At 40.5% G+C, this 23,430-nt stretch overlaps 1 protein-coding gene across 1 annotated transcript; it reads left to right on the top strand.

Moving 5' to 3' along the window:
- Positions 1 to 19,776: 19,776 nt before the first annotated feature.
- Positions 19,777 to 21,536, top strand: LOC103999756 (transcription factor MYB60-like). Its single transcript, XM_009421591.3, has 3 exons — positions 19,777 to 19,964; positions 20,255 to 20,384; positions 20,590 to 21,536. The coding sequence occupies exons 1-3, from the start codon at positions 19,832 to 19,834 to the stop codon at positions 21,284 to 21,286; spliced, it is 960 nt and encodes a 319-aa protein (XP_009419866.2). The 5' UTR covers positions 19,777 to 19,831; the 3' UTR covers positions 21,287 to 21,536.
- The last annotated feature ends 1,894 nt before the right edge of the window (positions 21,537 to 23,430 follow it).

Here is a 23,430-nt window from a genome sequence, read left to right as displayed (position 1 = left end):
TGCAAAGGACTCCTTGGTGGCTAGGGTTTGCTAGCCACACAAGGCAGTCCAGTGGCCTAGGATTCATGGCTTTAGGGGAGTCCCTACATGGTAAGATTTCCTTGCTCAAGAAGGAACTACTTGCTATATAGGGCACCCTATGGTAGGGTCCTTCTTAGCAACCTTTACTTTACCCGGCCTGCCCTTGCCCTTTCCCTTCTTAAGGGATTTTTCTGCCTTCCTTTTCTTTCTGGTCTTACTAGTATTGAGAACTAACTTCTCTTTCTTGATAGTGCTCTCTGCCCCCCTCAAAATATTGAGAAGCTCAGGGAGAGTCATCTCAAGCATGTTGATATTAAAATTCATTATGAACTAAGAAAAGAAAAATGGTAGAGACTGAAGTACAAGATCCACAGAGGTTATTCTCTAAGACCATTCCTAAACTTGTGAGTTTTGCTATCCACTCAATCATCCTTAGAACATGGTTCTGAACCGGTATCCCATCAGTCATCCTAGTGTGGAAGAGGCTCTTCGATATCTCATATCGTTGAGCCCTTTCCTATTCCTGAAACAATTTGCAGACATGTAGAAGAATGGATCTGACATCTATATTTCATGCTATCTCTATAACTCAGGAGTCATAGAGCCCAACATATAACACTGAGCAAGAGTGGAGTCATCTATGTACTTCACGTAGCGAGCAATCTCATCCTTACTTGCCCATTCCTCGGGTGTAGGTATCACTGTATCAAGGATGTACGTAATTTTTTTTCTATCATAAGAATGATTCTTAGGTTACTGAGCCAATCCATATAGTTTGGACTATTGAAGCTTATATTTTAATGATGAAACAAATTGATAGAGTTTATGATCTAATATGTGTTTTGAGTAACACAAGACTAGCTTTGATCATAAAGAGACAATTAAAGTAGGAAGAATCAATGTTGGGCCAGAGTAGAATATGTCAAAAAATTAGATATTATATTGGCAGAATGCTACAAAGGTCAACCGATCATCAAGGATCAGTCGATGTGTAGTTGCTCATTGCATTCACCAAAGTGCAGGTGCTCATTGGAGAATGAGTTCATTAATTGATCCGCTCATGGAATGCTGGATGGTTGATGATGTCTTATTTTCAAACAGTGATTCTGTAGTCATAGTGGTATATTTGGTCCTTAGACTTGAGACACCAATGATGTCCTATATGAGTACTTCACTCTTTGATACCAGATTTATAAGCCTAAACGTTCTAGATCTAGCATAGTCCGTCATCGGGAGTGGTAGCCAACCTTACGAGGGCTATTGAGTATTAATAGAGAATCATCCGCTCTTCGTGTTATGAGAAGAATATCTCATATGTTATTGCTCAAACAAATTCCTAGCCAGGGTCATTTGGATTGAGAGAGAAAGAGTTTTCTAGGAGAACCGATTAGAGTGAGTCTCGAATAGAAACTATATGGGCCTGATAGCACCATGCCCGGTCTACGATTTCTAGGGTATTAGATGGATGAGAGACTATAGATACGTGGTAACAAAGAATAGACAAGTACAATGGATTTGATTCCTCTGTACTGTTTAGGGACTATGGCGTAGTGGCCTAGTATGTCCGTAGTCGATGAGTCGAGTGAATTATTATAAACATAATAATTCACTGAGCTAGAATGAGTTCTGATAGGTATGACTCATGGCCAGCTTGATATTAGGCCTAGAGGGTCATACACATATGGTAGGTGTTGCGATTAGTAGAGGTTCAGATATGAGATATCCGTTGGAGCCCCTATCTTATTGGATATCCAATAAACCCCTGAATTATTGGATCTTATGGATGAGATCCAATAAGAACCAATGAGAGATTATTGGGTAGGACCCACTAATCTAATTAGCATGGGTAATTGGATGGAGATCTAGTACCTAATATGGTAGGATCTATTATGGTAAGTTGACAAGGGGCCTCTATAAATATGAGAGAACCAAAAGGCCATGTGCTAGATTCTTTTTAGTTGTCTCCTCCTATTCTCCTCTCTCCCACTCCTCATACTGCGGTCCCTATTTGGGGCGTGTGGACTGCAAGAAGAGGAAGCCACTTCTTAATTGCATGGTGCGCGTGAGGAAGAGATTTGGGTAGCGATTTAAGAAACATCTTTGCTGCCCCTACCATATGAATCATTACCATAGAGGATGATAGTTGACCTTCTTCATCATCTCTCATAGATCTATAGGTTTTCATAGACATACGATCTCCCTAGGTAACACATATTTCTTATATGGGTAGTGTTTCGGTTTTACGGGTTTTTACGCACCTATATTTGCATGATGATGAAACCTTATTTTTTTACAAAAATTTTGGAATTTTATTTTTTATTCTTTTACTGAACATATGATGTCATCCCAGATTTCCCAATATTGGTATCAGAGCCAGGTTGCTCGTGCAAAAGATTAGTCTTTAAACTGTGTGTGTTGTGTTCAATCATGTTGCAATTATTTTGCATGATTGTTGTGATTTTTTTGTCATAGATTAGAAATCTATTTTATACCTTTTCTTAATGTTAAGAGGTGTTTAAGAGAGGGCTTTTGATATCAAATTGGTTGACACAAAAGGGGAAGAAAGGGTAGCAATTGTTGCTGCCCCTTGGATTAGCCGAAGGCTGCTTGTAGCCTTAGCCGAGAGCTCCACTTTGCTGCTCTCGACTAGACCAAAAGCAGCAGGAATGAGAGGCTGCTCTCAACTTGCTGCATGGCAGCCCCTACAGCCAGGTTTCCTGGCTATAGGGGGCACCAAAGGTGGCTAGGGTTTCCTGGCCGCCCAAGTGCCCCTAGTGGCTAGGACTCCTGGCCGCATGGGGCAAATAGGTGGCCCATTTTCCTGGTCACCCATGGCAGCCCTCCAGCAATAGTTTCCTAGCTGCAAGGGACTCCTTGGTGGCTAGGGTTTGCTAGCCACACAAGGCAGTCCAGTGGCCTAGGATTCATGGCTTTAGGGGAGTCCCTACACGGTAAGATTTCCTTGCTCAAGAAGGAACTACTTGCTATATAGGGCACCCTATGGTAGGGTTCCCAAAATACTACATATAATTAATTATTGTTATCTAGTAGTCCTACATTGTGATGTGTACATATGATGTGTGATGTGAACGGATGATCATGGATCGTGTGATGTGTGTGCACATATGATGTGATTATTATTATTATTGGGGCTTACGAGTAACCAATTTATTTCTCATTTATTGTTAGGCATGCATGCTTGTGATTAAGTTGTAATTACATGAGGAGGCATAGTAGGAGCATGGAAGCAATAGCGAGAACCACGAGGTCGAGATGAATAATCGCAACTCATGGAGATGCAGTGAGATGCCGACGGAACCGATGAGGATGAGATGGACGATCACAATGCATGGAGATGCGCTACTACACACATAGATCTTGATGTGAGTGATTAGGCCCACTAGCTCGAGTTTGATCACATTAGGATGTGGTCCATGATCATCTGGTGTGATTTCTCATGTGATGTTTGATTGATTATACGCCTACTATATATATATATATATATATATATATATATATATATATATATATATATATATATATATATATATATATATATATATATACATGCGATGTACATATATATTAAATATGTATGTATGTGACATATCATATTAGGAGACTGAAATAAAATCTCCACTCTCGATAATATTAAGTCGATAAATGTGAGGCAATTAAATTGACCCATATGACCTTCCATCGTTATAGGAAGAAATCAATTCCCGACATAGGTTGAGTTGGTCGAGTCCCTCGGGGCTCACCTATATTGCGATTCAAGATCTTGCCTATGACATAGAAATGTCACCGGTGACCTAAGGACATGGTATGCTTGGTCGAGTCCCTCGAGGGCATATCATTGAATCAGACCCATCTTGTAACGATAGTGATGACTTAACTATATGTTATGGTTGGTCGAGTCCCTCGAGACCATGATGGTTCCGAGGCTGAACAGGACGTAAGTTATAAGGAGTTGTGATTGGCAATAATTGCTTACCTTTTAGGCTTAGTGTAATTAGTCGAGTCCCTCGAGGTTACGTTGAGATGCCAATTAGATCCCGATCGCCACTAGAGATCTATCGAAGATCTTTGATTCATATATCAGAGGAAGTTGTGTGCTTCGCAAGAAAATAGTATGAGCAGATTAAGATAGAAGACCATATCTTAGTTGTTTATTTTTTCAAAGTCTACATGTTATTTATTTATGATACATGTTTATTTTCAGAAAATATCGCTTTCAAATCTCTTATTTAGTATACTTGATGTAAATCACCTCACTGGTCTATGTTAGGACCGTGAAGACACTAAGAGGGAAGGGGAGGGTGAATTAGTACTTTCGATGAAAACGACGGTTCAAAAATTCTCATTCGATGAAATCATATTGGAATGACGTTTAAACTTAAAATGTTTACATAAGTAGTAATAAGCGGATAAAGCAGTTACAAAATAAGTAAACAAGTAGAGAAAGGGAGGCACACCAATTTTATAGTGGTTCGATCATCGTGACCTACATCCACTCCCGATTCCTCTTCACTCGAGGCCATCGGTTTCCACTACCCGATCTTCTTTCAATGGGCGAAGATCAAATACCATTTTACACCCTTTTTATCCTTTTCACAGGTTTAGGAGATAACCATTATAATTACTCACCCTTTTTTTTAAACTTCTCCCAACACTTAGAGCTTGAGAGGAGTTTTCACAATATTCCAACATCATTTTCTTTCTTTTTTGCTCTCAGTTGATGTGTGCACCAAGTAGGGATGAGTGAGGTTTTTATAAGCCTCAAATGGATTCAAATTTAGAGCCAAAATGATCTCATCCGGGGTTTTTGGGGTACTAGTGGTACCACCACCTGCTAGTATGACACTGGGCGATACCATCGCCCAATCTGGTGGTACTATCACCTGACACAGTCTCGGAGACTGTGTCTTAGAGACTGAGCTTCTGGCGGTGCCACTGCCTGACCCAACTTTTGGGTCATTGAATGAGCCTTTCTCTTGGCCCAAAATAGCCTCAACATATGCCCAATTGGTCCCTAATTGAGTTGGCTTAATTCCAACCCAATTATAACTTAAAACTACTTCGATCTAGATAATTATTACAAAGCATTAATCACATGTTGTCCAACATATCATTGGTTCATCGGCACTTCGTCCAATCCTTCGATGCATCGTCCTTTTTTGCGGCCTTTTGCTTAATCGGCATGTTGACCTCCGTAACTTCAATCTTCTTGGCACAATGTCCGCTCTTCTAGGATTGATGCCCGAACTCATGGCATAAAGCATTCTGTCGACCCATCGACCGATCCTCAATGATCGGTTGACATATTCCACAAGGGAAGCAAAATTGCTATTTTGTACATCTCAAGAGAAGCAAAATTACAAGCTTGCGCATCGCAAAAACTTATTAAGCTTGCACATTTTAATAACTTGCTAGATGCACTTTTCCCATTTTTATTGATGACAAAGGGGGAGAAGTAATGATGATTTGAAACATTTCATATTTTGGTATCACGCATGCCCAAGTAACGATGATTTCAAAATTAATTGTTTTGGTATCATGTCTAATGATGATTTGTAATGGTTTGAATTGTGTATGTTATACATTGATGACTTGAAACTATGTTTAAATGATGATGCACAATTTATAAAATTTTGATATGATTGTTGCATATGATTAAAATTATTTCACTTGAATTCAAATGCTATTAATTTTTTTTGAATTCAAGTTTGCTTTATTTTGATATGGCATATAGGTAAGGAGAGTTAAGGTTAACTCCGTCATCAATTGGTTGTCATCATCAAAAATGGAGAGGTTATTGAATGTCAGATTTTGATGATGAAATCAATTGATTAGTTTATGATATAATTGTTAGGATCAAGAGCACTAAGAGGGGGGGGGGGGGTGAATTAGTGCAGCGGAAAACCTTCTACGATTAAAAAAAACGTTCGTTCGATAAAAGTGATTTCAGTAAGAAAGTCGATTCGTAAATCACTTTAACTTTTGATTAAGCAAGATGCAGCAAAGATATAAATGCAGTTTGCAGTTATGGTTCAAATCAGATAGTAGGCGCAAACTGAAATATGATATTCGTACGAAAAAACTGATTTACGTCTAAATGCTTATTCGTAAATCACTTGATTAAGCGAGATGCAGTTAAAGCAAGGATATAAAGGCAGTTTGCAGTTATGATAGAAATCAAAACGTAAGCGCAAACTAAAATATGATGATCGTACGATAAAACTGATTTACGTCTAAACGCCGATTTGGAAAGTGCAAAGCTTGAAACCCAATCGTATATGCGCAGAAAGCAGTAAGCTTTTGATGAGGTTTGCAGTAAAGATAATATGCTCAAAGTAAATGCAAACCGAGATTCAGAGTAGTTTGGTCAATCTTGACCTACTCCACTTTTGGCTTCCTCCACCGACGAGGTCACCGACATCAACTAGAGGCCTTCTTTCAATAGGCGAAGGCCAACCACCCTTTTACAGTTTCACTCCTTTTGACGGGCTTAGGAGACAACCCTTACAGAATTTCCTTTCCTCTCTTAACAGATTAGAACTTGAAAGAAAAGAGGAAGAAGAACTTTCAACTCATACAACACTTTTAAGCTCTAAAAATCACAAAGTAAAATCAGAATTTCGGTGGTTTCTAGGTTCCCTTTCAGTGCTGAAAGGGTGGGGTATTTATAGGCCCCAACCCAGTTTGAATTTGGAGCTCAAAACTGTCAATTCTCGAAATTTCGGGATCTGGCGGTTGCACCGCCTGGCAGAGCTCGAAGACTTAGCCTCTGGGCGATGCCACCTCCTGTCAGGGGCAGTTGCACCTCCTACCAGAGCTCGAAGACTGAGCTCAGGCGGTGCCACCGCCTGATTGAGGCGGTTGCACCGCTCAGCCAAAGCTCGGAGACCGAGCCCAAGCGGTGCCACCTCCTATCAGGGGAGGTTGCATCGCCCAGTCTCCCTCGGAGACTGAGCCCAAGCGGTGCCACCGCTTGGCAGAAATCAGGGTCCGAATGAGTTGATCCATTCGGCCCAATTTGGGTTTTTCAAGAGCCCAATTGCCCCAAGATTAAGTTAATGGAATCACCTCCCATTTCCAACTTAATCATTGTGCTAACTACGATATTTCCTAAGACATTTACTGCAACTTGCTCTGGTGCGTCAATCGCTTCTTCCGGCGAGCTTCCGACGAACTTCCATCGATCATCCGATGAACCCTCGGTGATGCTCCTGCGGACTTCCGGCAAACTCCTGGACTTGCGACGATCCACTTGGCGAGTTCCGACGAGCTTCTTTGGCAAGCTCATGGACTTCTCGGATTTGTTCCCGCAGAACCTTCGACGACTGTCCGAACTTCCGTCGAACTCTCGAACTTCCAACGTGATCATTGTCTTGACTCCGGCGCAACTCCTGCTGCATATCTTATTTTCATCGTAGTTAATCCTGCACACTTATCTCAACATATAGATTAGATAACAAATGACAATTGACTTCATCATCAAAATCCGAGATTCAACAATCTCCCCCTTTTGATGATGACAATCAATTGATAATGGAGTTAATCTTAACTCCCCCTGTCTATATGTCATACTTGAGATAAGTCATTTTTGAATTCAAAACCTTTGAATTCAAGAGACACATAGATAAGTTAAAATCATTTAAACTTATCAATACTCCCATCATGATTCCCATCATGATGTATCTCTCTGAAGATGATGTCAAGGCTTGACATTCATTTTCAAATTTTACATTACAAGTTTGAATGATGGTAATAGTAGCAATTCATCATATTGTAAGATATCAACATGTAAAACTGCGAAGTAAGATTTTGATATCATTACATGATACAAACAAGGCATAATGCAAATTATAGTAATCATAGCATCAATTCATATATCTCTTGGTGATGCAAGCATAGCATTAATACTCATATATTTCTCCCCCTTTGTCATCAACAAAAAGCATGGTAATTGTAATACCAGGAGAACAATATAAGCGAATTTTGAGCATAAGTGTGATGCCTTTACTAGGTTCATGTCATTTTCAATAGTGAGTCAATTATGCAACCATGACATGGAGATATCAATTCTGTTTTTACCCCGCATCTCCACAATCTATTTGTGAGTTTACTTTAAATGAAATTAAAATTGATGAGAGATTAAATCTTGCTTCATTTTCACAAGGATCAAGATATGTATTAGAAACGAATCCTTGTTAGTAAAAACACTATCATTCATATAATCAGGAATCATTTTATTAAATCAATTTCTTTAAAGAATATTCTTCACATAGGTGTATGAGAGATGTATTTCATATGTCAACAATGATGAGAATTAAACTTGTTATGGCGTATGCTTTATTAAGTCCGGAAGAGGATAATGTATCGAGAAACTCCGATTTTTAAGAGAATCCGAAAACGAAATTAAGACTTTTATGCATTCGGACAAGACTGTGCTATTGATTTTCAAATATGATCATGAAGACAAAACATGCTTATCATCATGGAAATTTTTATATTCATACACATAATTTCTAACATGTAATTGTGTAAAATCATTATAGCAATTAAGTGAAATTGATCAATCAATCAATAAAGTCCGAAAAATAATTTCAACAAGTTTATGTATTCGGACACATCAGCATTCCTAATTCTCTTCTTATGAAATCAAATTGTTCTTCACTTAGAGGTTTTGTAAAAATATCAGCTAGTTGATGTTTAGTGTTATGGCAATAATAATATCATGACAATGTCGTGACTCATCAACTGCATTGGTATATCATTTTCTCAAATCATATTTATCATGGAAACCAAGGCACAAGGTTTTCAAAGTAGTTATAAAAACATTTAGTTTCAATGTAAAATCTGACAATGAATAACGAGATTAAACAATGATAGATATTTGTAACTCTGCATATGCTCACAAATAAATACATCAGGTAACCATATCAAGGATCAAGGCAAAGGGCATCATGGTGAGTAACAGAAAGAGTTTACAATAACAATAGGTGATTGTGTTCACATACAAGCTCATTCAGGAGGTGAAAAATTAAAGTGCCTAAATAAAGAGTCAAATTGTCGATGAATTTGCTGCAGCTTAGATAGGATTTGATCTTGTCGATGTTCAAGTCGTTCTTGTCTTTGTTCAAATTGGTCCATCTGAATCTCAATATCTTCGATAGATGATGCAGTAGCTTGCTCAAATGAATGTGTTTCCTCAAAGGGACAGATCAGAGGAGATTGATTACCCCTAAAGACTGGTATTTTCGGTTCCGGTTCAGGTTGGGGGGGATCGGTTCTTCTAGGCATTCTAACCCAGTTACCATTTCTATAAACACATCTTAATCGGTGAAGTAGATTTTTATTTATTATGCTAAACCTATATACTTTTATTACTTCTTCTTCCGGTGGTATTGGAATATCGTATGCTTTCAGTATTCTAGTAATTATACCACCATATGAAAGCATCATGTCTTTCTTAGATAGTTCTAACATGTTTTGCTGGATAAGATAACCAAGACAAATATCATGTCCTTTCATGATTCAATACATAGTTCCTAATTCTATTTGGCTTACTTCATCATGATGGTATTGTTTAGGGAGAATGATGCTAGTTAGGATATGATGAAGTACCTTAGTGTTTAGTGGTAGTAGATGTTCACAACTTTTAGGAACAAATAAAAATTGTTCCTAAGGCTTCAACATATGTTGTCCCAACAGTTTCATCATCCCATGATCCTCTAAAATAAAGTCCTCTATTTTTTAGGGGAATGCATATCATGTCGCAAATGAATTTATCCGTAATGGAGATGTGTTGTCCTAAGAGATAGGTAGACATTCGTTCTTCTTCATCTACTTGTATATTGTTGTAAAACAATCTAACAAGTCTTGGATAGATGGGTTCACTATTTGTAAAATAGGGAGTAGATCTAAGTTTGCAAATCATTGGATTGTCTCTAAGTCTCTTAGTTCATTTAAATTTACATGTTTTCCCTTATTGACACTCCTAAGTTCGAAAGAGGAAAACTTTTCAGCATGATATTTTGAAACGAAAAGGGTAAGATCAAAATCTTCCACTAATCTCCTCTTCCCTTTGTCCCTTGAGGATCTTCTAGACCCCATAACTACTGCTATTTAAGAGGGTAGTAATGAGCAAGAGTAAATGAATCAAAAACAGAATTTAAGGGGTTCTTAGAGAATACCTTAGTGAGATCTTCAATAGAAGGAGAGATTGTTGATCTTTTGCTTCAAAATGAGGAGTATTTGGGATGCTATGAGGGGTGAAATGGAGGTGGCGAAGCTTTGGAAGAGTAAAGAGGGGAAGGGAGTGAGTTGGGGTCGGTTCCACCGCCGGCCCTAGCTCAGGTTAAAAAGAGGCAGAATTGCGGGTGATTGTACCGCTGGTTGGGGCGGTGCAACCGCTTGCAACACGTGACAGCCGAAGGTGCTACTCTAAATGTCGTGCACATGTTTGTGACAGATTATTCAAGTTGGTAAGCCTTGCAAGTTCATGACAAACTTAGTAAGTTCATGATATAGTTGGATTCGAAAGTAACGAACGGTTGACTTCAATGGGTTCAAAAATCCAGAGGATATGTGAAGTGAGAATCATGGGTTTCCAATTCTGAGGGATCAAATAGGATTGTATCTATATCGCATTTGTAATTTTAATTTTCTAATCCTCTTCTGTTATTTAGGCTAGAGAGCATCGCGAGTTCTTTTCGGATCTCGGGTTATGAATATCGAGAATCCAAAGAGCAGGATATTATTTCTTGCTCCCAGCTTATGATGTTTTATATCTTTACAAGAAAGGATGATCTTTAGGTACCCATTTGCTTTTGGGTGCCTTAAAAATAGATCTACATTTTTTATCATGTTGCATAGAATTTATCATGGTTCCTTTAGGAACCCAAATTAATCTGTTCAGACTAATTTTCTTGAACGGACAATAATGTGTTTTGTGTCGAAGTTTGCAACAAAAGTTGCATTTGTTTTGGTGTCAAACATGTAAGATGGGGCCTTTCATGAAGGTGGTTGGATTTTGGTGAGGACTTCTCACAAATCCGATTCCACTTCTTTTGGGAACGTGACCCTTGTTTGCAAGGATCATGTTCAAGGACTTGCTACCAACCTCGAATTTCTTCAAGGTGTCCTTAAGTAGCAAGTTTTCCTTTTGGAGAGTTTCTAGATCATGGCATTTTATGCATGAACCTAAACTATCATGATATTCAGTTTTTAACTTATCGAAATTACAAGTAAGACTATCATGCTCCTTTTTTAGCAATTTGTATTTTCTACTAATAATCTTGCATTCATCAAATAAGTCATGGAAGGCATTTAATAATTCATCAAATGATAAATCTGCATCTATTAAATTCGTTACCTCCTCTCCGATGGCCATTAAGGCGTAATGAGCAACTTGCTCGGTATTGGACTCCTCTTCTTCGGACACGCTCGAGTCATCCCACATTGCTTTGAGTGCCTTCTTCTTTGATGTTCTCTTTTTGACTTGGGGACAATCACTTTTGTAGTGTCCCGGCTTTTTGCACTCGTAGCAAATAACTTGGTCCTTCTTGGATTCAAGTTTATTTTTTGTGTCATTCTTAAACTTGTTTCTTTTAATAAATTTTTTAATTTTTCTTGTTAGAAGTGCCATGTCATCGTCATAGTCCTCATCACTTGAGTTTTCTCTCAAGTGGTCTTCTAAAGTTCTGAGTGTCATATCCTTCCTGTTCTTGGGAAGGATGTCTTCTTGCTCTTCATGAGCTTTACAAGTCATCTCGTAGGTCATTAATGACCCGATTAGTTCTTCAAGAGGGAAGTTGTTTAGATCTTTCGCCTCTTAAATAGCAGTGACTTTAGGATCCCAACTCTTAGGAAGGGATCTTAGAATCTTATTTACGAGCTCAAAATCCGAAAAACTTTTTCCGAGTCCTTTTAGACCGTTGACGACATCCGTGAAACGGGTAAACATGTCGCCAATAGTCTCACTCGGTTTCATCCAGAAAAGTTCGAAAGAATGTAACAAAAGATTGATTTTTGACTCTTTCACTCTACTTGTGCCTTCGTGAGTCACTTCGAGTGTGTGCTAAATATCAAATGCGGTTTCATAAACCGAAACACAGTTGAACTCGTTTTTATCAAGTGCACAAAATAAGGCATTCATAGCCTTTGCATTAAGAGCGAAAGCCTTCTTCTCCAATTCATTCCAATCGATCATTGGAAGAGAAGACTTCGAAAATCCATTTTCGACAAGATTCCAAAGTTCAAAATCCATAGAAATAAGAAAGATCCTCATTCGGGTCTTCTAATAGGTGTAGTCTGTCCCATTGAATATGGGTGGATGTGTAATAGAATGGCCCTCTTGGTTTCCAACGTATGTCATCTCTCTTGGGTTTTAATCCGTTTGAGAGTTAACCCCGCTCTGATACCAATTGTTAGGATCAAGAGCACTAAGAGGGGGGGGGGGGTGAATTAGTGTAGCGGAAAACCTTCTATGATTAAAAAAAATGTTCGTTCGATAAAAGTGATTTCAGTAAGAAAGTTGATTCGTAAATCACTTTAACTTTTGATTAAGCGAGATGCAGCAAAGATATAAATGCAGTTTGCAGTTATGGTTCAAATCAGATAGTAGGCGCAAACTGAAATATGATATTCGTACGAAAAAACTTATTTACGTCTAAATGCTGAATCGTAAATCACTTGATTAAGCGAGATGCAGTTAAAGCAAGGATATAAAGGCAGTTTGCAGTTATGATAGAAATCAAAACGTAAGCACAAACTGAAATATGATTATCGTACGATAAAACTGAATTACGTCTAAACGCCGATTTGGAAAGTACAAAGCTTGAAACCCAATCGTATATGCGCAGAAAGCAGTAAGCTTTTGAGGAGGTTTGCAGTAAAGATAATATGCTCAAAGTAAATGCAAACCGAGATTTAGAGTGGTTCGGTCAATCTTGACATACTCCACTTTTGGCTTCCTCCACCGACGAGGTTACCGACGTCAACTATAGGCCTTCCTTCAATAGGCGAAGGCCAACCACCCTTTTACAATTTTACTCCTTTTGACGGGCTTAGGAGACAACCCTTACAGAATTTCCTTTCCTCTCTTAACAGATTAGAACTTGGAAAAGAGGAAGAAGAACTTTCAACTCATACAACACTTTTGAGCTCTAAAAATTATAAAGTAAAATCAGAATTTCGGTGGTTTCTGGGTTCCCTTTCAGTGCTGAAAGGGTGGGGTATTTATAGGCCCCAACCCAGTTTGAATTTGGAGCTCAAAACAGTCAATTCCCGGAATTCCGGAATCTGACGGTTGCACCGCCTGACTGAGGCGGTTGCACCGCCTGGCAGAGCTTGAAGACTGAGCCTCTGGACGGTGCCACCTCCTGTCAGGGGCGGTTGCACCTCCTGCCAAAGCTCGAATACTGAGCTCAAGCGGTGCCACCGCCTGACTGAGGCGGTTGCACCGCTCAACCAGAGCTCGGAGACCGAGCCCAGGCAGTGCCACCTCCTGTCAGGGGAGGTTGCACCACCCAGTCTCACTCAGAGACTGAGCCCAGGCGGTGCCACCGCCTGGCTTGGGCGGTTCAATCACCTGGCAGAAATCAGGGTTCGAATGGGTTGATCCATTCGGCCCAATTTGGGTTTTTCAGGGGCCCAATTGCCCCAAGATTAAGTTAACGGGATCACCTCCTATTTCCAACTTAATCATTGTGCTAACTACGATATTTCTTAAGACATTTACTGCAACTTGCTCCGGTGCGTCAATCGCTTCTTCCGGCGAGCTTTCGGCGAACTTCCGTCGATCATCCGATGAACCCTCGGTGATGCTCCTACGGACTTCCGGCAAACTCCTGGACTTACGACGATCCACTTGGCGAGTTCCGATGAGCTTCTTTGGCAAGCTCATGGACTTCTCGGATTTGTTCCCGCAAAACCTCCGACGACTGTCCGAACTTCTATCGAACTCTCGAACTCCCAACGTGATCATTGTCTTGACTCCGACGCAACTCCTGCTGCATATCTTATTTTCATCATAGTTAATCCTGCACACTTATCTCAACATATAGATTAGATAACAAATGACAATTGACTTCATCATCAAAATCTGAGATTCAACAATAATTTATTCTTTGAGAAAAGTAATGCAGGACTAACTTCGACCAGAAAAGGCAAAATAATTAAAGCAAGAAAAATCAGATGTTGGGCTGGAGGCAAAAATTAGGTATCGAGCCGAAGAATCAGACATTGCGTCAAGATTAGGTGTTGCGAAAGTCAACATGTCGAAGGATCGAGCAATACACCGAAGGTTCGAACGATGTTTTGGAAGTTTGTTGGGAGTTTAGATGAACCAATGACATGCCGGACAACTTCGTTTTCTTATCTTGTAATTGTTTAGGTCTTATCGTAGTTAGGATATAAATTGAGTTAGTTTTGAGACAAATCTTACTAATTCAATTTGGGACCCATTGGTCCTGATCTGGGGTTGAGTTAGGCTCATAGGGAGGCTCATTCAGTGACCCAAAAGTGTGTCAAGCAGTGGCACCGCCAGAACTGGCGATGGAAACATCTGTGAGCTGGAAGAGTACGAAATGTACTTCTTTTGGGAGACCTGGTAGTGGTACCACTTGTGTCACCAGTGGTGGTACCGCTAGATTGGGCGGTAGTATTGCCTAGTATCAATCTGGCAGGTGATAGTATCGCTAGTTGTTTGGGGAGCAGGTAATGGTACCGTCTAGTATATCGAAAACCCAAGCAGTGCCACCTCCTGTCAGGGGAGGTTGCACCGCCCAGTCTCACTCAGAGATTGAGCCCAGGCGGTGCCACCGCCTGGCTTGGGCGGTTCAATCGCCTGGCAGAAATCAGGGTTCGAATGGGTTGATCCATTCGGCCCAATTTGGGTTTTTCAGGGGCCCAATTGCCCCAAGATTAAGTTAACGGGATCACCTCCTATTTCCAACTTAATCATTGTGCTAACTACGATATTTCCTAAGACATTTACTGCAACTTGCTCCGGTGCGTCAATCGCTTCTTCCGGCGAGCTTTCGGCGAACTTCCGTCGATCATCCGATGAACCCTCGGTGATGCTCCTACGGACTTCCGGCAAACTCCTGGACTTGCGACGATCCACTTGGCGAGTTCCGACGAGCTTCTTTGGCAAGCTCATGGACTTCTCGGATTTGTTCCCGCAAAACCTCCGACGACTGTCCGAACTTCTATCGAACTCTCGAACTCCCGACGTGATCATTGTCTTGACTCCGACGCAACTCCTGCTGCATATCTTATTTTCATCGTAGTTAATCCTGCACACTTATCTCAACATATAGATTAGATAACAAATGACAATTGACTTCATCATCAAAATCCGAGATTCAATAATAATTTATTCTTTGAGAAACGTAATGCAGGACTAACTTCGACCAGAAAAGGCAAAATAATTAAAGCAAGAAAAATCAGATGTTGGGCTGGAGGCAAAAATTAGGTATCGAGCCGAAGGATCAGACATTGCGTCAAGATTGGGTGTTGCGAAAGTCAACATGCCGAAGGATCGAGCAATACACCGAAGGTTCGAACGATGTTTTGGAAGTTTGTTGGGAGTTTAGATGAACCAATGACATGCCGGACAACTTTGTTTTCTTATCTTGTAATTGTTTAGGTCTTATCGTAGTTAGGATATAAATTGAGTTAGTTTTGAGACAAATCTTACTAATTCAATTTGGGACCCATTGGTCCTGATCTGGGGTTGAGTTGGGCTCATAGGGAGGCTCATTCAGTGACCCAAAAGTGTGTCAAGCAGTGGCACCGCCAGAACTGGCGATGGAAACATCTATGAGCTGGAAGAGTACGAAATGTACTTCTTTTGGGAGACCTGGCAGTGGTACCACTTGTGTCACCAGTGGTGGTACCGCTAGATTGGGCGGTAGTATTGCCTAGTATCAATCTGGCAGGTGATAGTATCGCTAGTTGTTTGGGGAGTAGGTAATGGTACCGTCTAGTATATCGAAAACCCAGGCAGTGCCACCTCCTGTCAGGGGAGGTTGCATCGCCCAGTCTCACTCAGAGACTGAGCCCAGGCGGTGCCACCGCCTGGCTTGGGCGGTTCAATCGCCTGGCAGAAATCAGGGTTCGAATGGGTTGATCCATTCGGCCCAATTTGGGTTTTTCAGGGGCCCAATTGCCCCAAGATTAAGTTAACGGGATCACCTCCTATTTCCAACTTAATCATTGTGCTAACTACGATATTTCCTAAGACATTTACTGCAACTTGCTCCGGTGCGTCAATCGCTTCTTCCGGCGAGCTTTCGGCGAACTTCCGTCGATCATCCGATGAACCCTCGGTGATGCTCCTACGGACTTCCGGCAAACTCCTGGACTTGCGACGATCCACTTGGCGAGTTCCGACGAGCTTCTTTGGCAAGCTCATGGACTTCTCGGATTTGTTCCCGCAAAACCTCCGACGACTGTCCGAACTTCTATCGATCTCTCGAACTCCCAACGTGATCATTGTCTTGACTCCGACGCAACTCCTGCTGCATATCTTATTTTCATCGTAGTTAATCCTGCACACTTATCTCAACATATAGATTAGATAACAAATGACAATTGACTTCATCATCAAAATCCGAGATTCAACAATAATTTATTTTTTGAGAAAAGTAATGCAGGACTAACTTCGACCAGAAAAGGCAAAATAATTAAAGCAAGAAAAAGCAGATGTTGGGCTGGAGGCAAAAATTAGGTATCGAGCCGAAGGATCAGACATTGCGTCAAGATTGGGTGTTGCGAAAGTCAACATGCCGAAGGATCGAGCAATACACCGAAGGTTCGAACGATGTTTTGGAAGTTTGTTGGGAGTTTAGATGAACCAATGACATGCTGGACAACTTCGTTTTCTTATCTTGTAATTGTTTAGGTCTTATCGTAGTTAGGATATAAATTGAGTTAGTTTTGAGACAAATCTTACTAATTCAATTTGGGACCCATTGGTCCTGATCTGGGGTTGAGTTGGGCTCATAGGGAGGCTCATTCAGTGACCCAAAAGTGTGTGAAGCAGTGGCACCGCCAGAACTGGCGATGGAAACATCTGTGAGCTGGAAGAGTACGAAATGTACTTCTTTTGGGAGACCTGGCAGTGGTAACACTTGTGTCACCAGTGGTGGTACCGCTAGATTGGGCGGTAGTATTGCCTAGTATCAATCTGGCAGGTGATAGTATCACTAGTTGTTTGGGGAGCAGGTAATAGTACCGTCTAGTATATCGAAAACCCAGGATGAAACCCCCTCCCCCTCCCCCTCCCTCCCTTCCCCCCCCCCCCCACCCCCCAATGTCATTTTCGATCTTTTCTTTCATCTTATAGATCATACTCTATAAAATCATCTTCTACCAAAGTTCACAATCCTTATGAAATAAATAGGATCTTCATCTTAACGAACTAAAATTAATAATTATTACCTTTGAAGATAGGAAGAAGTTCACATTAGGCTATATCACATTGTTGACTTTTAAGTAACTTAAAAAAGAAAAGGAAGATAATAGTAGAAGGAACTACTAGTGAGTACTTTGGATTGATCCAAAAATACCTATTTATAATAACAAAAAATAAAGTATAAAATTTTTAAATAATAAAAAATCTACCCTATCCCAATAAATCTTTTCACCCTCATCTATTTATTTTAATTTTAATTTTTATCTTTTATTTTATCTAATCTTAACTATTTGAATTAATCTTTATCATATCTCTCACTGTTTATGCCATTCTGACACTTAAAAAGTTTGTGGAGCCTGCTTTATCCTTTGGATCAGAGCCAACAAAGGAGAGAAATTTATCACTTGTAACTGTTCTTCAAATGGATCACAATGTTTTTCACATGCAGAGTACCAGTTTATCACTCCAAAATTTCCTTTTCTAGCCATTATGGTGGAAAATGAGGTTGTCCAATATATCTTCACGAGAACATGAATTGGTCCATATGTTTGTTAGATCATGAAAATGATATATTTTAGTATGGCACTGATAGTAGCAAAGTTTGCCACGTTTGTGGTGCTAAAACCATCACTCTTGTACAACTGTTTTGTTTTTGCAGCATGTACTCTTCAGGTTTGCAGAAGAACAATGAACTTATACATCCACATTTCTGCTCATTAATTTGGCAATTATGTTTTGGTTGCAAATGCCATTACTCATATATCATCTAGAAAGTATCATGCAACTTCTTGGGTCTATAATGGGATGGAATTAGGCAAGACATCACCTTACCAGCAATCTTAATTAGAAAGTTCGTGTTGGTTGCATTGAAACAAAAGCATTAATTAGCGCTATGTGAGATCGATAGATTTCATTCCAATGGTTAAAAAAGCTCATACTCCTTCAGATTTTAATCATATACAAGTATGGATTTACTTTTCATTACTTACACCGATCCAACAAACTCATTTAATTCCAAGTGCTAACTTTACTCGATTAGCGAGAGAGACATTATTGTTTGCTGAAGTTTGTGGCAGTAATAAATTGGTGTCTCTCAGCAAAGAGAAAGTACGAGATGGAAATCTGCCGTGTTGAGGTGGAGCAACATATTTCTTCCGGTGTCACGGGAGACAGTACAAAGAGGAGGCTATGATTGCTGCAGCCGAATGTTCGCTGTTTAGTCTATTTGGAGGTCTACGGCGGGACCGGAGTATTGTCCTTGATGTTGGGCAAATGGTTTTATTTTCTTTTGTGTGTTTTTGTTGTAGATGGTTGTTCTTTTGGATGCATATTTGACCATGTAACATAAATACTCGATCATGCAAAGCTGTATAATCAAAATTTCTCTGGTCAGTGGAGTCCTTCGATTCTCAAAAATAATCTTTGAGGCCATGCATGGAATAACACCATGTTTATTTACCACTCTGAACCCTAATTATCACTTCTTATAGTTTTAGCAATTCATCAACATGATACCCAAGACATATCCTCAAACGCTAACGTCATTATCTTCTTGCGCAAAAGTTACGAATCAGATTAGTTAGAATTAATATATATTAAGTCAGACATTAATTTTATCCAAAAATTTAGATTCTTTTATTTTTATTTTTATCAATCTTTCATCACATACGAATAGCTTCTAATACGAGTATTGACATCTTTTCTCACACGTAAATATCTTCAAAATACGTATGAGCATTGGCATTCGTCATCTGCGTACCTATATCTTCATCTGTCTCACTCCACCATTTATTATGTCTTTGGAATTTTCTGCATGACGTACGTCTTTCCTTTTTCTCATCCAAACTGGTTGAATTATATATTGACGATTTTTTGTGTTTTTTTTATCGGTGTTATACCATTCCCACCGAACCCATAATTAGTGCAGTCTCAGAGCTGATGATTCTTATAAACGGCAAATAGATTGGGGAGGAAACGAAAACCGATATTTTTTATAATAGTCAAAGACCTTTCGTCAAAGATCTTTCGTGATAACAATCTCAACAACAGATCTCGATACGATGAGATAGACAATCCTCATGTTTAGATTAGAAGAGATAATTTTTTTCAACAGAGAGGATTTTTCTTAACAGATTTACGATATCAGAGATCTTGACTGTTATTGAGGTTGTTATCACGGAAGATTTTTGACTGTTATCAATTTAAGATCAGCAAAAAATACGAATCAGATAAATAGATTGATATAGATGAAAAGTAGCTCTCATGTCTCGTCTCATCGTGTATATAAGGAGGCTCACATGAGACCGGTAGGCTACAGAAAAAAGAAAGGTAGCTGAGATTCGGAGAAAGATAGGAGACTGAGGCAGTGGCCAAGCTCTACCGATGGGAAGGCCTCCTTTCTGTGATAACATTGGCATCAAGAAAGGACCATGGACTCCCGAGGAGGACATCGTCTTGGTCTCTTATATTCAGGAACATGGACCTGGAAACTGGAGATCAGTTCCCACAAGCACAGGTAATGTGTTTAGCCTCTTCTTTTCCTTTTAGCTTAGATTCAATGGCTTGACACGACTCTTCTTATATTCTTATCTTGCCTTCTTCTTCTCATGCGTCGATCGCCTCTGCATACTGCTCTCGTTTGTTAAAGAAGAGAACATTTTTACTTGATTCTAACACACAGCAGCATCTTACTTTCCTGTCTTGCTGAAATCTTCTAAACGGATACTTCAACCCAAACAACTGTTTTGAGCATTCTTTTGTTCCTTCCTGCATGCCTTTTAACTGTTGCGTTGAAGCTGCATGCAGGGTTGATGAGATGCAGTAAGAGCTGTAGATTGAGATGGACTAACTACCTCAGGCCTGGAATCAAACGCGGCAACTTCACTCCGTATGAAGAACGAGTCATCATCCGTCTCCAATCCTTGCTTGGCAACAGGTAATTTACTTATCGTCGATTCCTTCCTGCACCTTGCACCTCCACATCACCATATGTTCCATGACCAGAATTGGACTCGAGCATCCAACGCAACCATCATAAGAATTAACGAAAGTTGTTGTGGATCTATTTAATTCCATGACTATGATGGATTACCTACGTAGACTGCTGTGCTAAACTTGGGACTACAATGTTTGTGAGCCAGATGGGCATCCATTGCCTCTCACCTTCCCCGAAGAACCGACAATGATATCAAGAACTACTGGAACACACATCTCAAGAAGAAGATCAACAAGATCCAGGGAGCTGCAGATGCAGATGGCAAGAAGCCCTCTTCTGATGCTAGGCCCGTTTGCCATGACTACGTGTCCCAAAGCTACGACATGATGGAATCAAGGAAGCAGGACCTCACCGACGCACTCCCCATGTATCACCAGAAGTCGAGGTATGCCTCCAGCAGCGAGAACATCTCGAGGCTCCTCCAGGGGTGGATGCAGTCATCGCCAACGGTCGACGCGCCAGGGAAGCTGAAACAATCCTTCTTCACCGCCGACGATGACGACGACGAGACCAGCAACATCATCAGCGCCCTTGCAGCAGCGTCACTAACGGAGAAAAGTCAAGCTGAAAGCGACCGACGGTGCGGCGCCACCATGACACACGATGACTTCGACCTATTGCATTCCTTCGAGAACATGGACATTGTTCCCTGGGAGAACACCGGGGAGGAGACGCGCCCCTTCCAACACGCACGAGCCGATGATGCTGAAGCCCAACTGGGCGCGGAGAGCGAGCAACCTCCGTTGTTCTTGCCGGAGAATTGGCTCCTGGACGAGGCCTTGGTGCAGGTGGATGAGCTCATGGAGCTTAATGCTGATTCTTGCTCATACTCATCCTTCTAACTTTGTTCTTTATCCCCTATGATTCTTCGAGGCCATTGCCTCGGCGACATTTGCCCCACAGCATGCATATTCTGGTCGAGGCTTTGTGCGCCGAGATGATGAGTATGAGGATAAGGTGTGTGTTTATGGGGATAAACACAGCAGTAAGGAATGTTTATGGGGATAAGGTGTGTGTTGCTTGTTGTCACGATTGAAGAGTTGCAATTTAAGGATTCACCTAAATGGAGTTGACCATGTATTTTTGAGTGTAACAAAAAAGAATTGGATTTATAGGCACGTGGCGAATTATTACTGCCGTGTAGTGTAATCATCGATGGAAAAGGGTGAGAAATAAGAGCACCGGGGAGTCCCACACAATATTATCAGTGATCGAAATGCTCAGTTCTTGGGATGATTCTAGATCGAGTTATTCAAATTGTTGGGGTCTAAGTTATACTTCTCCATAAGCCTCGACCCCTAAATGAATAGCCAAATCGAAAGAATAAACTCGCTCCTTGAGCAATATTTTTGGCCCCAACGAGATTAGGTTGCAATAGAGTTCTGCGTCCATCAGCATATCAATTTGTAAAAGAATGACACTGAAATACAAACATTACACGGGCTTATTTGGAGAAGGCGACCAAAAAGATGAAGTGGGCAGACTTAGGAAGGCGACCGCAAGAGTTCAAAGTCAGTGATTTGGTGTTGGTAAAGTTCCAACCAACATTATTCCAATTCTTTAGGAACAAAATACATAAAGGATTGGGGTGCAAGTATGAAAGGCTTTTCCCAATTATCACTACGGTGGGCAACGTCTTCTACAAATTGCAATTGCTGGCATGGCTCAAAATTCATAATATTTTTCACGCTAGCAATTTTAACGAATCATAAGATAAATCTACCCAATGAAGCTATGCAAACCGAATACCTAGTGAAGTGGCGAAAGCTTCCTCGAACCGAAGCTAGTTGGGAGCCCGAAGACGCTCTACGACATGAAGAAGTAGTCATCAACAACTATCAAAGCATCGACAAGGACGTTGACAGTTTAAGTGGGAGAAAATGTCATGAACAATCGTCGTGCACCCGCAACAACTTTGTTCAATGAACCGTTCATCGCTTTTGCATGCTTATACAAAGACGTGGCTGTTAGGAATGAGTCGGCACTAAGAGAGGGAGGTGGGGGTGAATTAGTTCAGCGGATAAAACACATTGGTTTTGAAAAACTTCATACGATAAAAACTGATTTCGGAAATGTGAGTTTAACTTGGAAGCATACGAAAGAGTATAATGAGAAGGTAAAGCAAGTAAAGAAGTTTGTAAGGAAGATAAATAACAAAACAGAAATGCAAATCGTTTTATAGTGGTTTGGTCGAAGTGACCTACATCCACTCCACTGATTCCTCTTTCGTCGAGGCCAGTGGCATCCACTAATGGTCTTCTTTCAATAGGCGAAGACCAACCTCATTCTTACAACTCTATTCTTCTTTTGCAGGCTCAGGAGAGAACCTTTACACCCCGACTACCTCCTCTCTAAACAAAAATCACACTTTAGACTAGAAGAGGAGAACTCTCAAGATTATAATAATTTTTTCCTTGTTTTTTGTTCTCAGTTGTATGTATGTTAACCAGGAATGAGAGGGGTATTTATACGCCTCAAATGGATTCAACTAGAACTTCCGACGAACGTCCGGACTTCCAAGGAACTCTCGAACTCTCAACAAAATCTCGTTCTTGACTCCGGGACTTTATTTGGCTTTATACCTTGATTGCTATCATAGTTACTCCTGCACACTTAAAGCTTACGTTGATCTAGACAATTATTATAAAGCTTAAACCAAATGTTGTCTAACATGTCATTGGTTCATCGACGCTTCATCCGATTCTTCGGCGCATCGTCCTCCCTTGCGGTCTATTGCCCAATCAGCCAATTGACCTCCGCAACTCTAATTTCTTTAGTGCAATTTTCGCTCTTCTTGGCCCGATGCCCGAATCCATGGCCCAAAGCCTTCTGTTAATACGTCGACCGATCTTCCGGCTCGACGTCCAATCTTCTGACATGTTTTTCTCCGGCCCAACATGATTCTTTTGCTTTAATTGTCTCTCTCTGATCGAAGCTTCCTACGTCACTCAAAACATAGATTAAATCATAAACACTCTCAATTGGT

Source organism: Musa acuminata, unplaced genomic scaffold (genome assembly GCF_036884655.1).
Source record: "Musa acuminata AAA Group cultivar baxijiao unplaced genomic scaffold, Cavendish_Baxijiao_AAA HiC_scaffold_1139, whole genome shotgun sequence".
NCBI classification, from domain to species: domain Eukaryota; kingdom Viridiplantae; phylum Streptophyta; class Magnoliopsida; order Zingiberales; family Musaceae; genus Musa; species Musa acuminata.
This window is presented reverse-complemented; position numbering and strand designations above follow the sequence as displayed.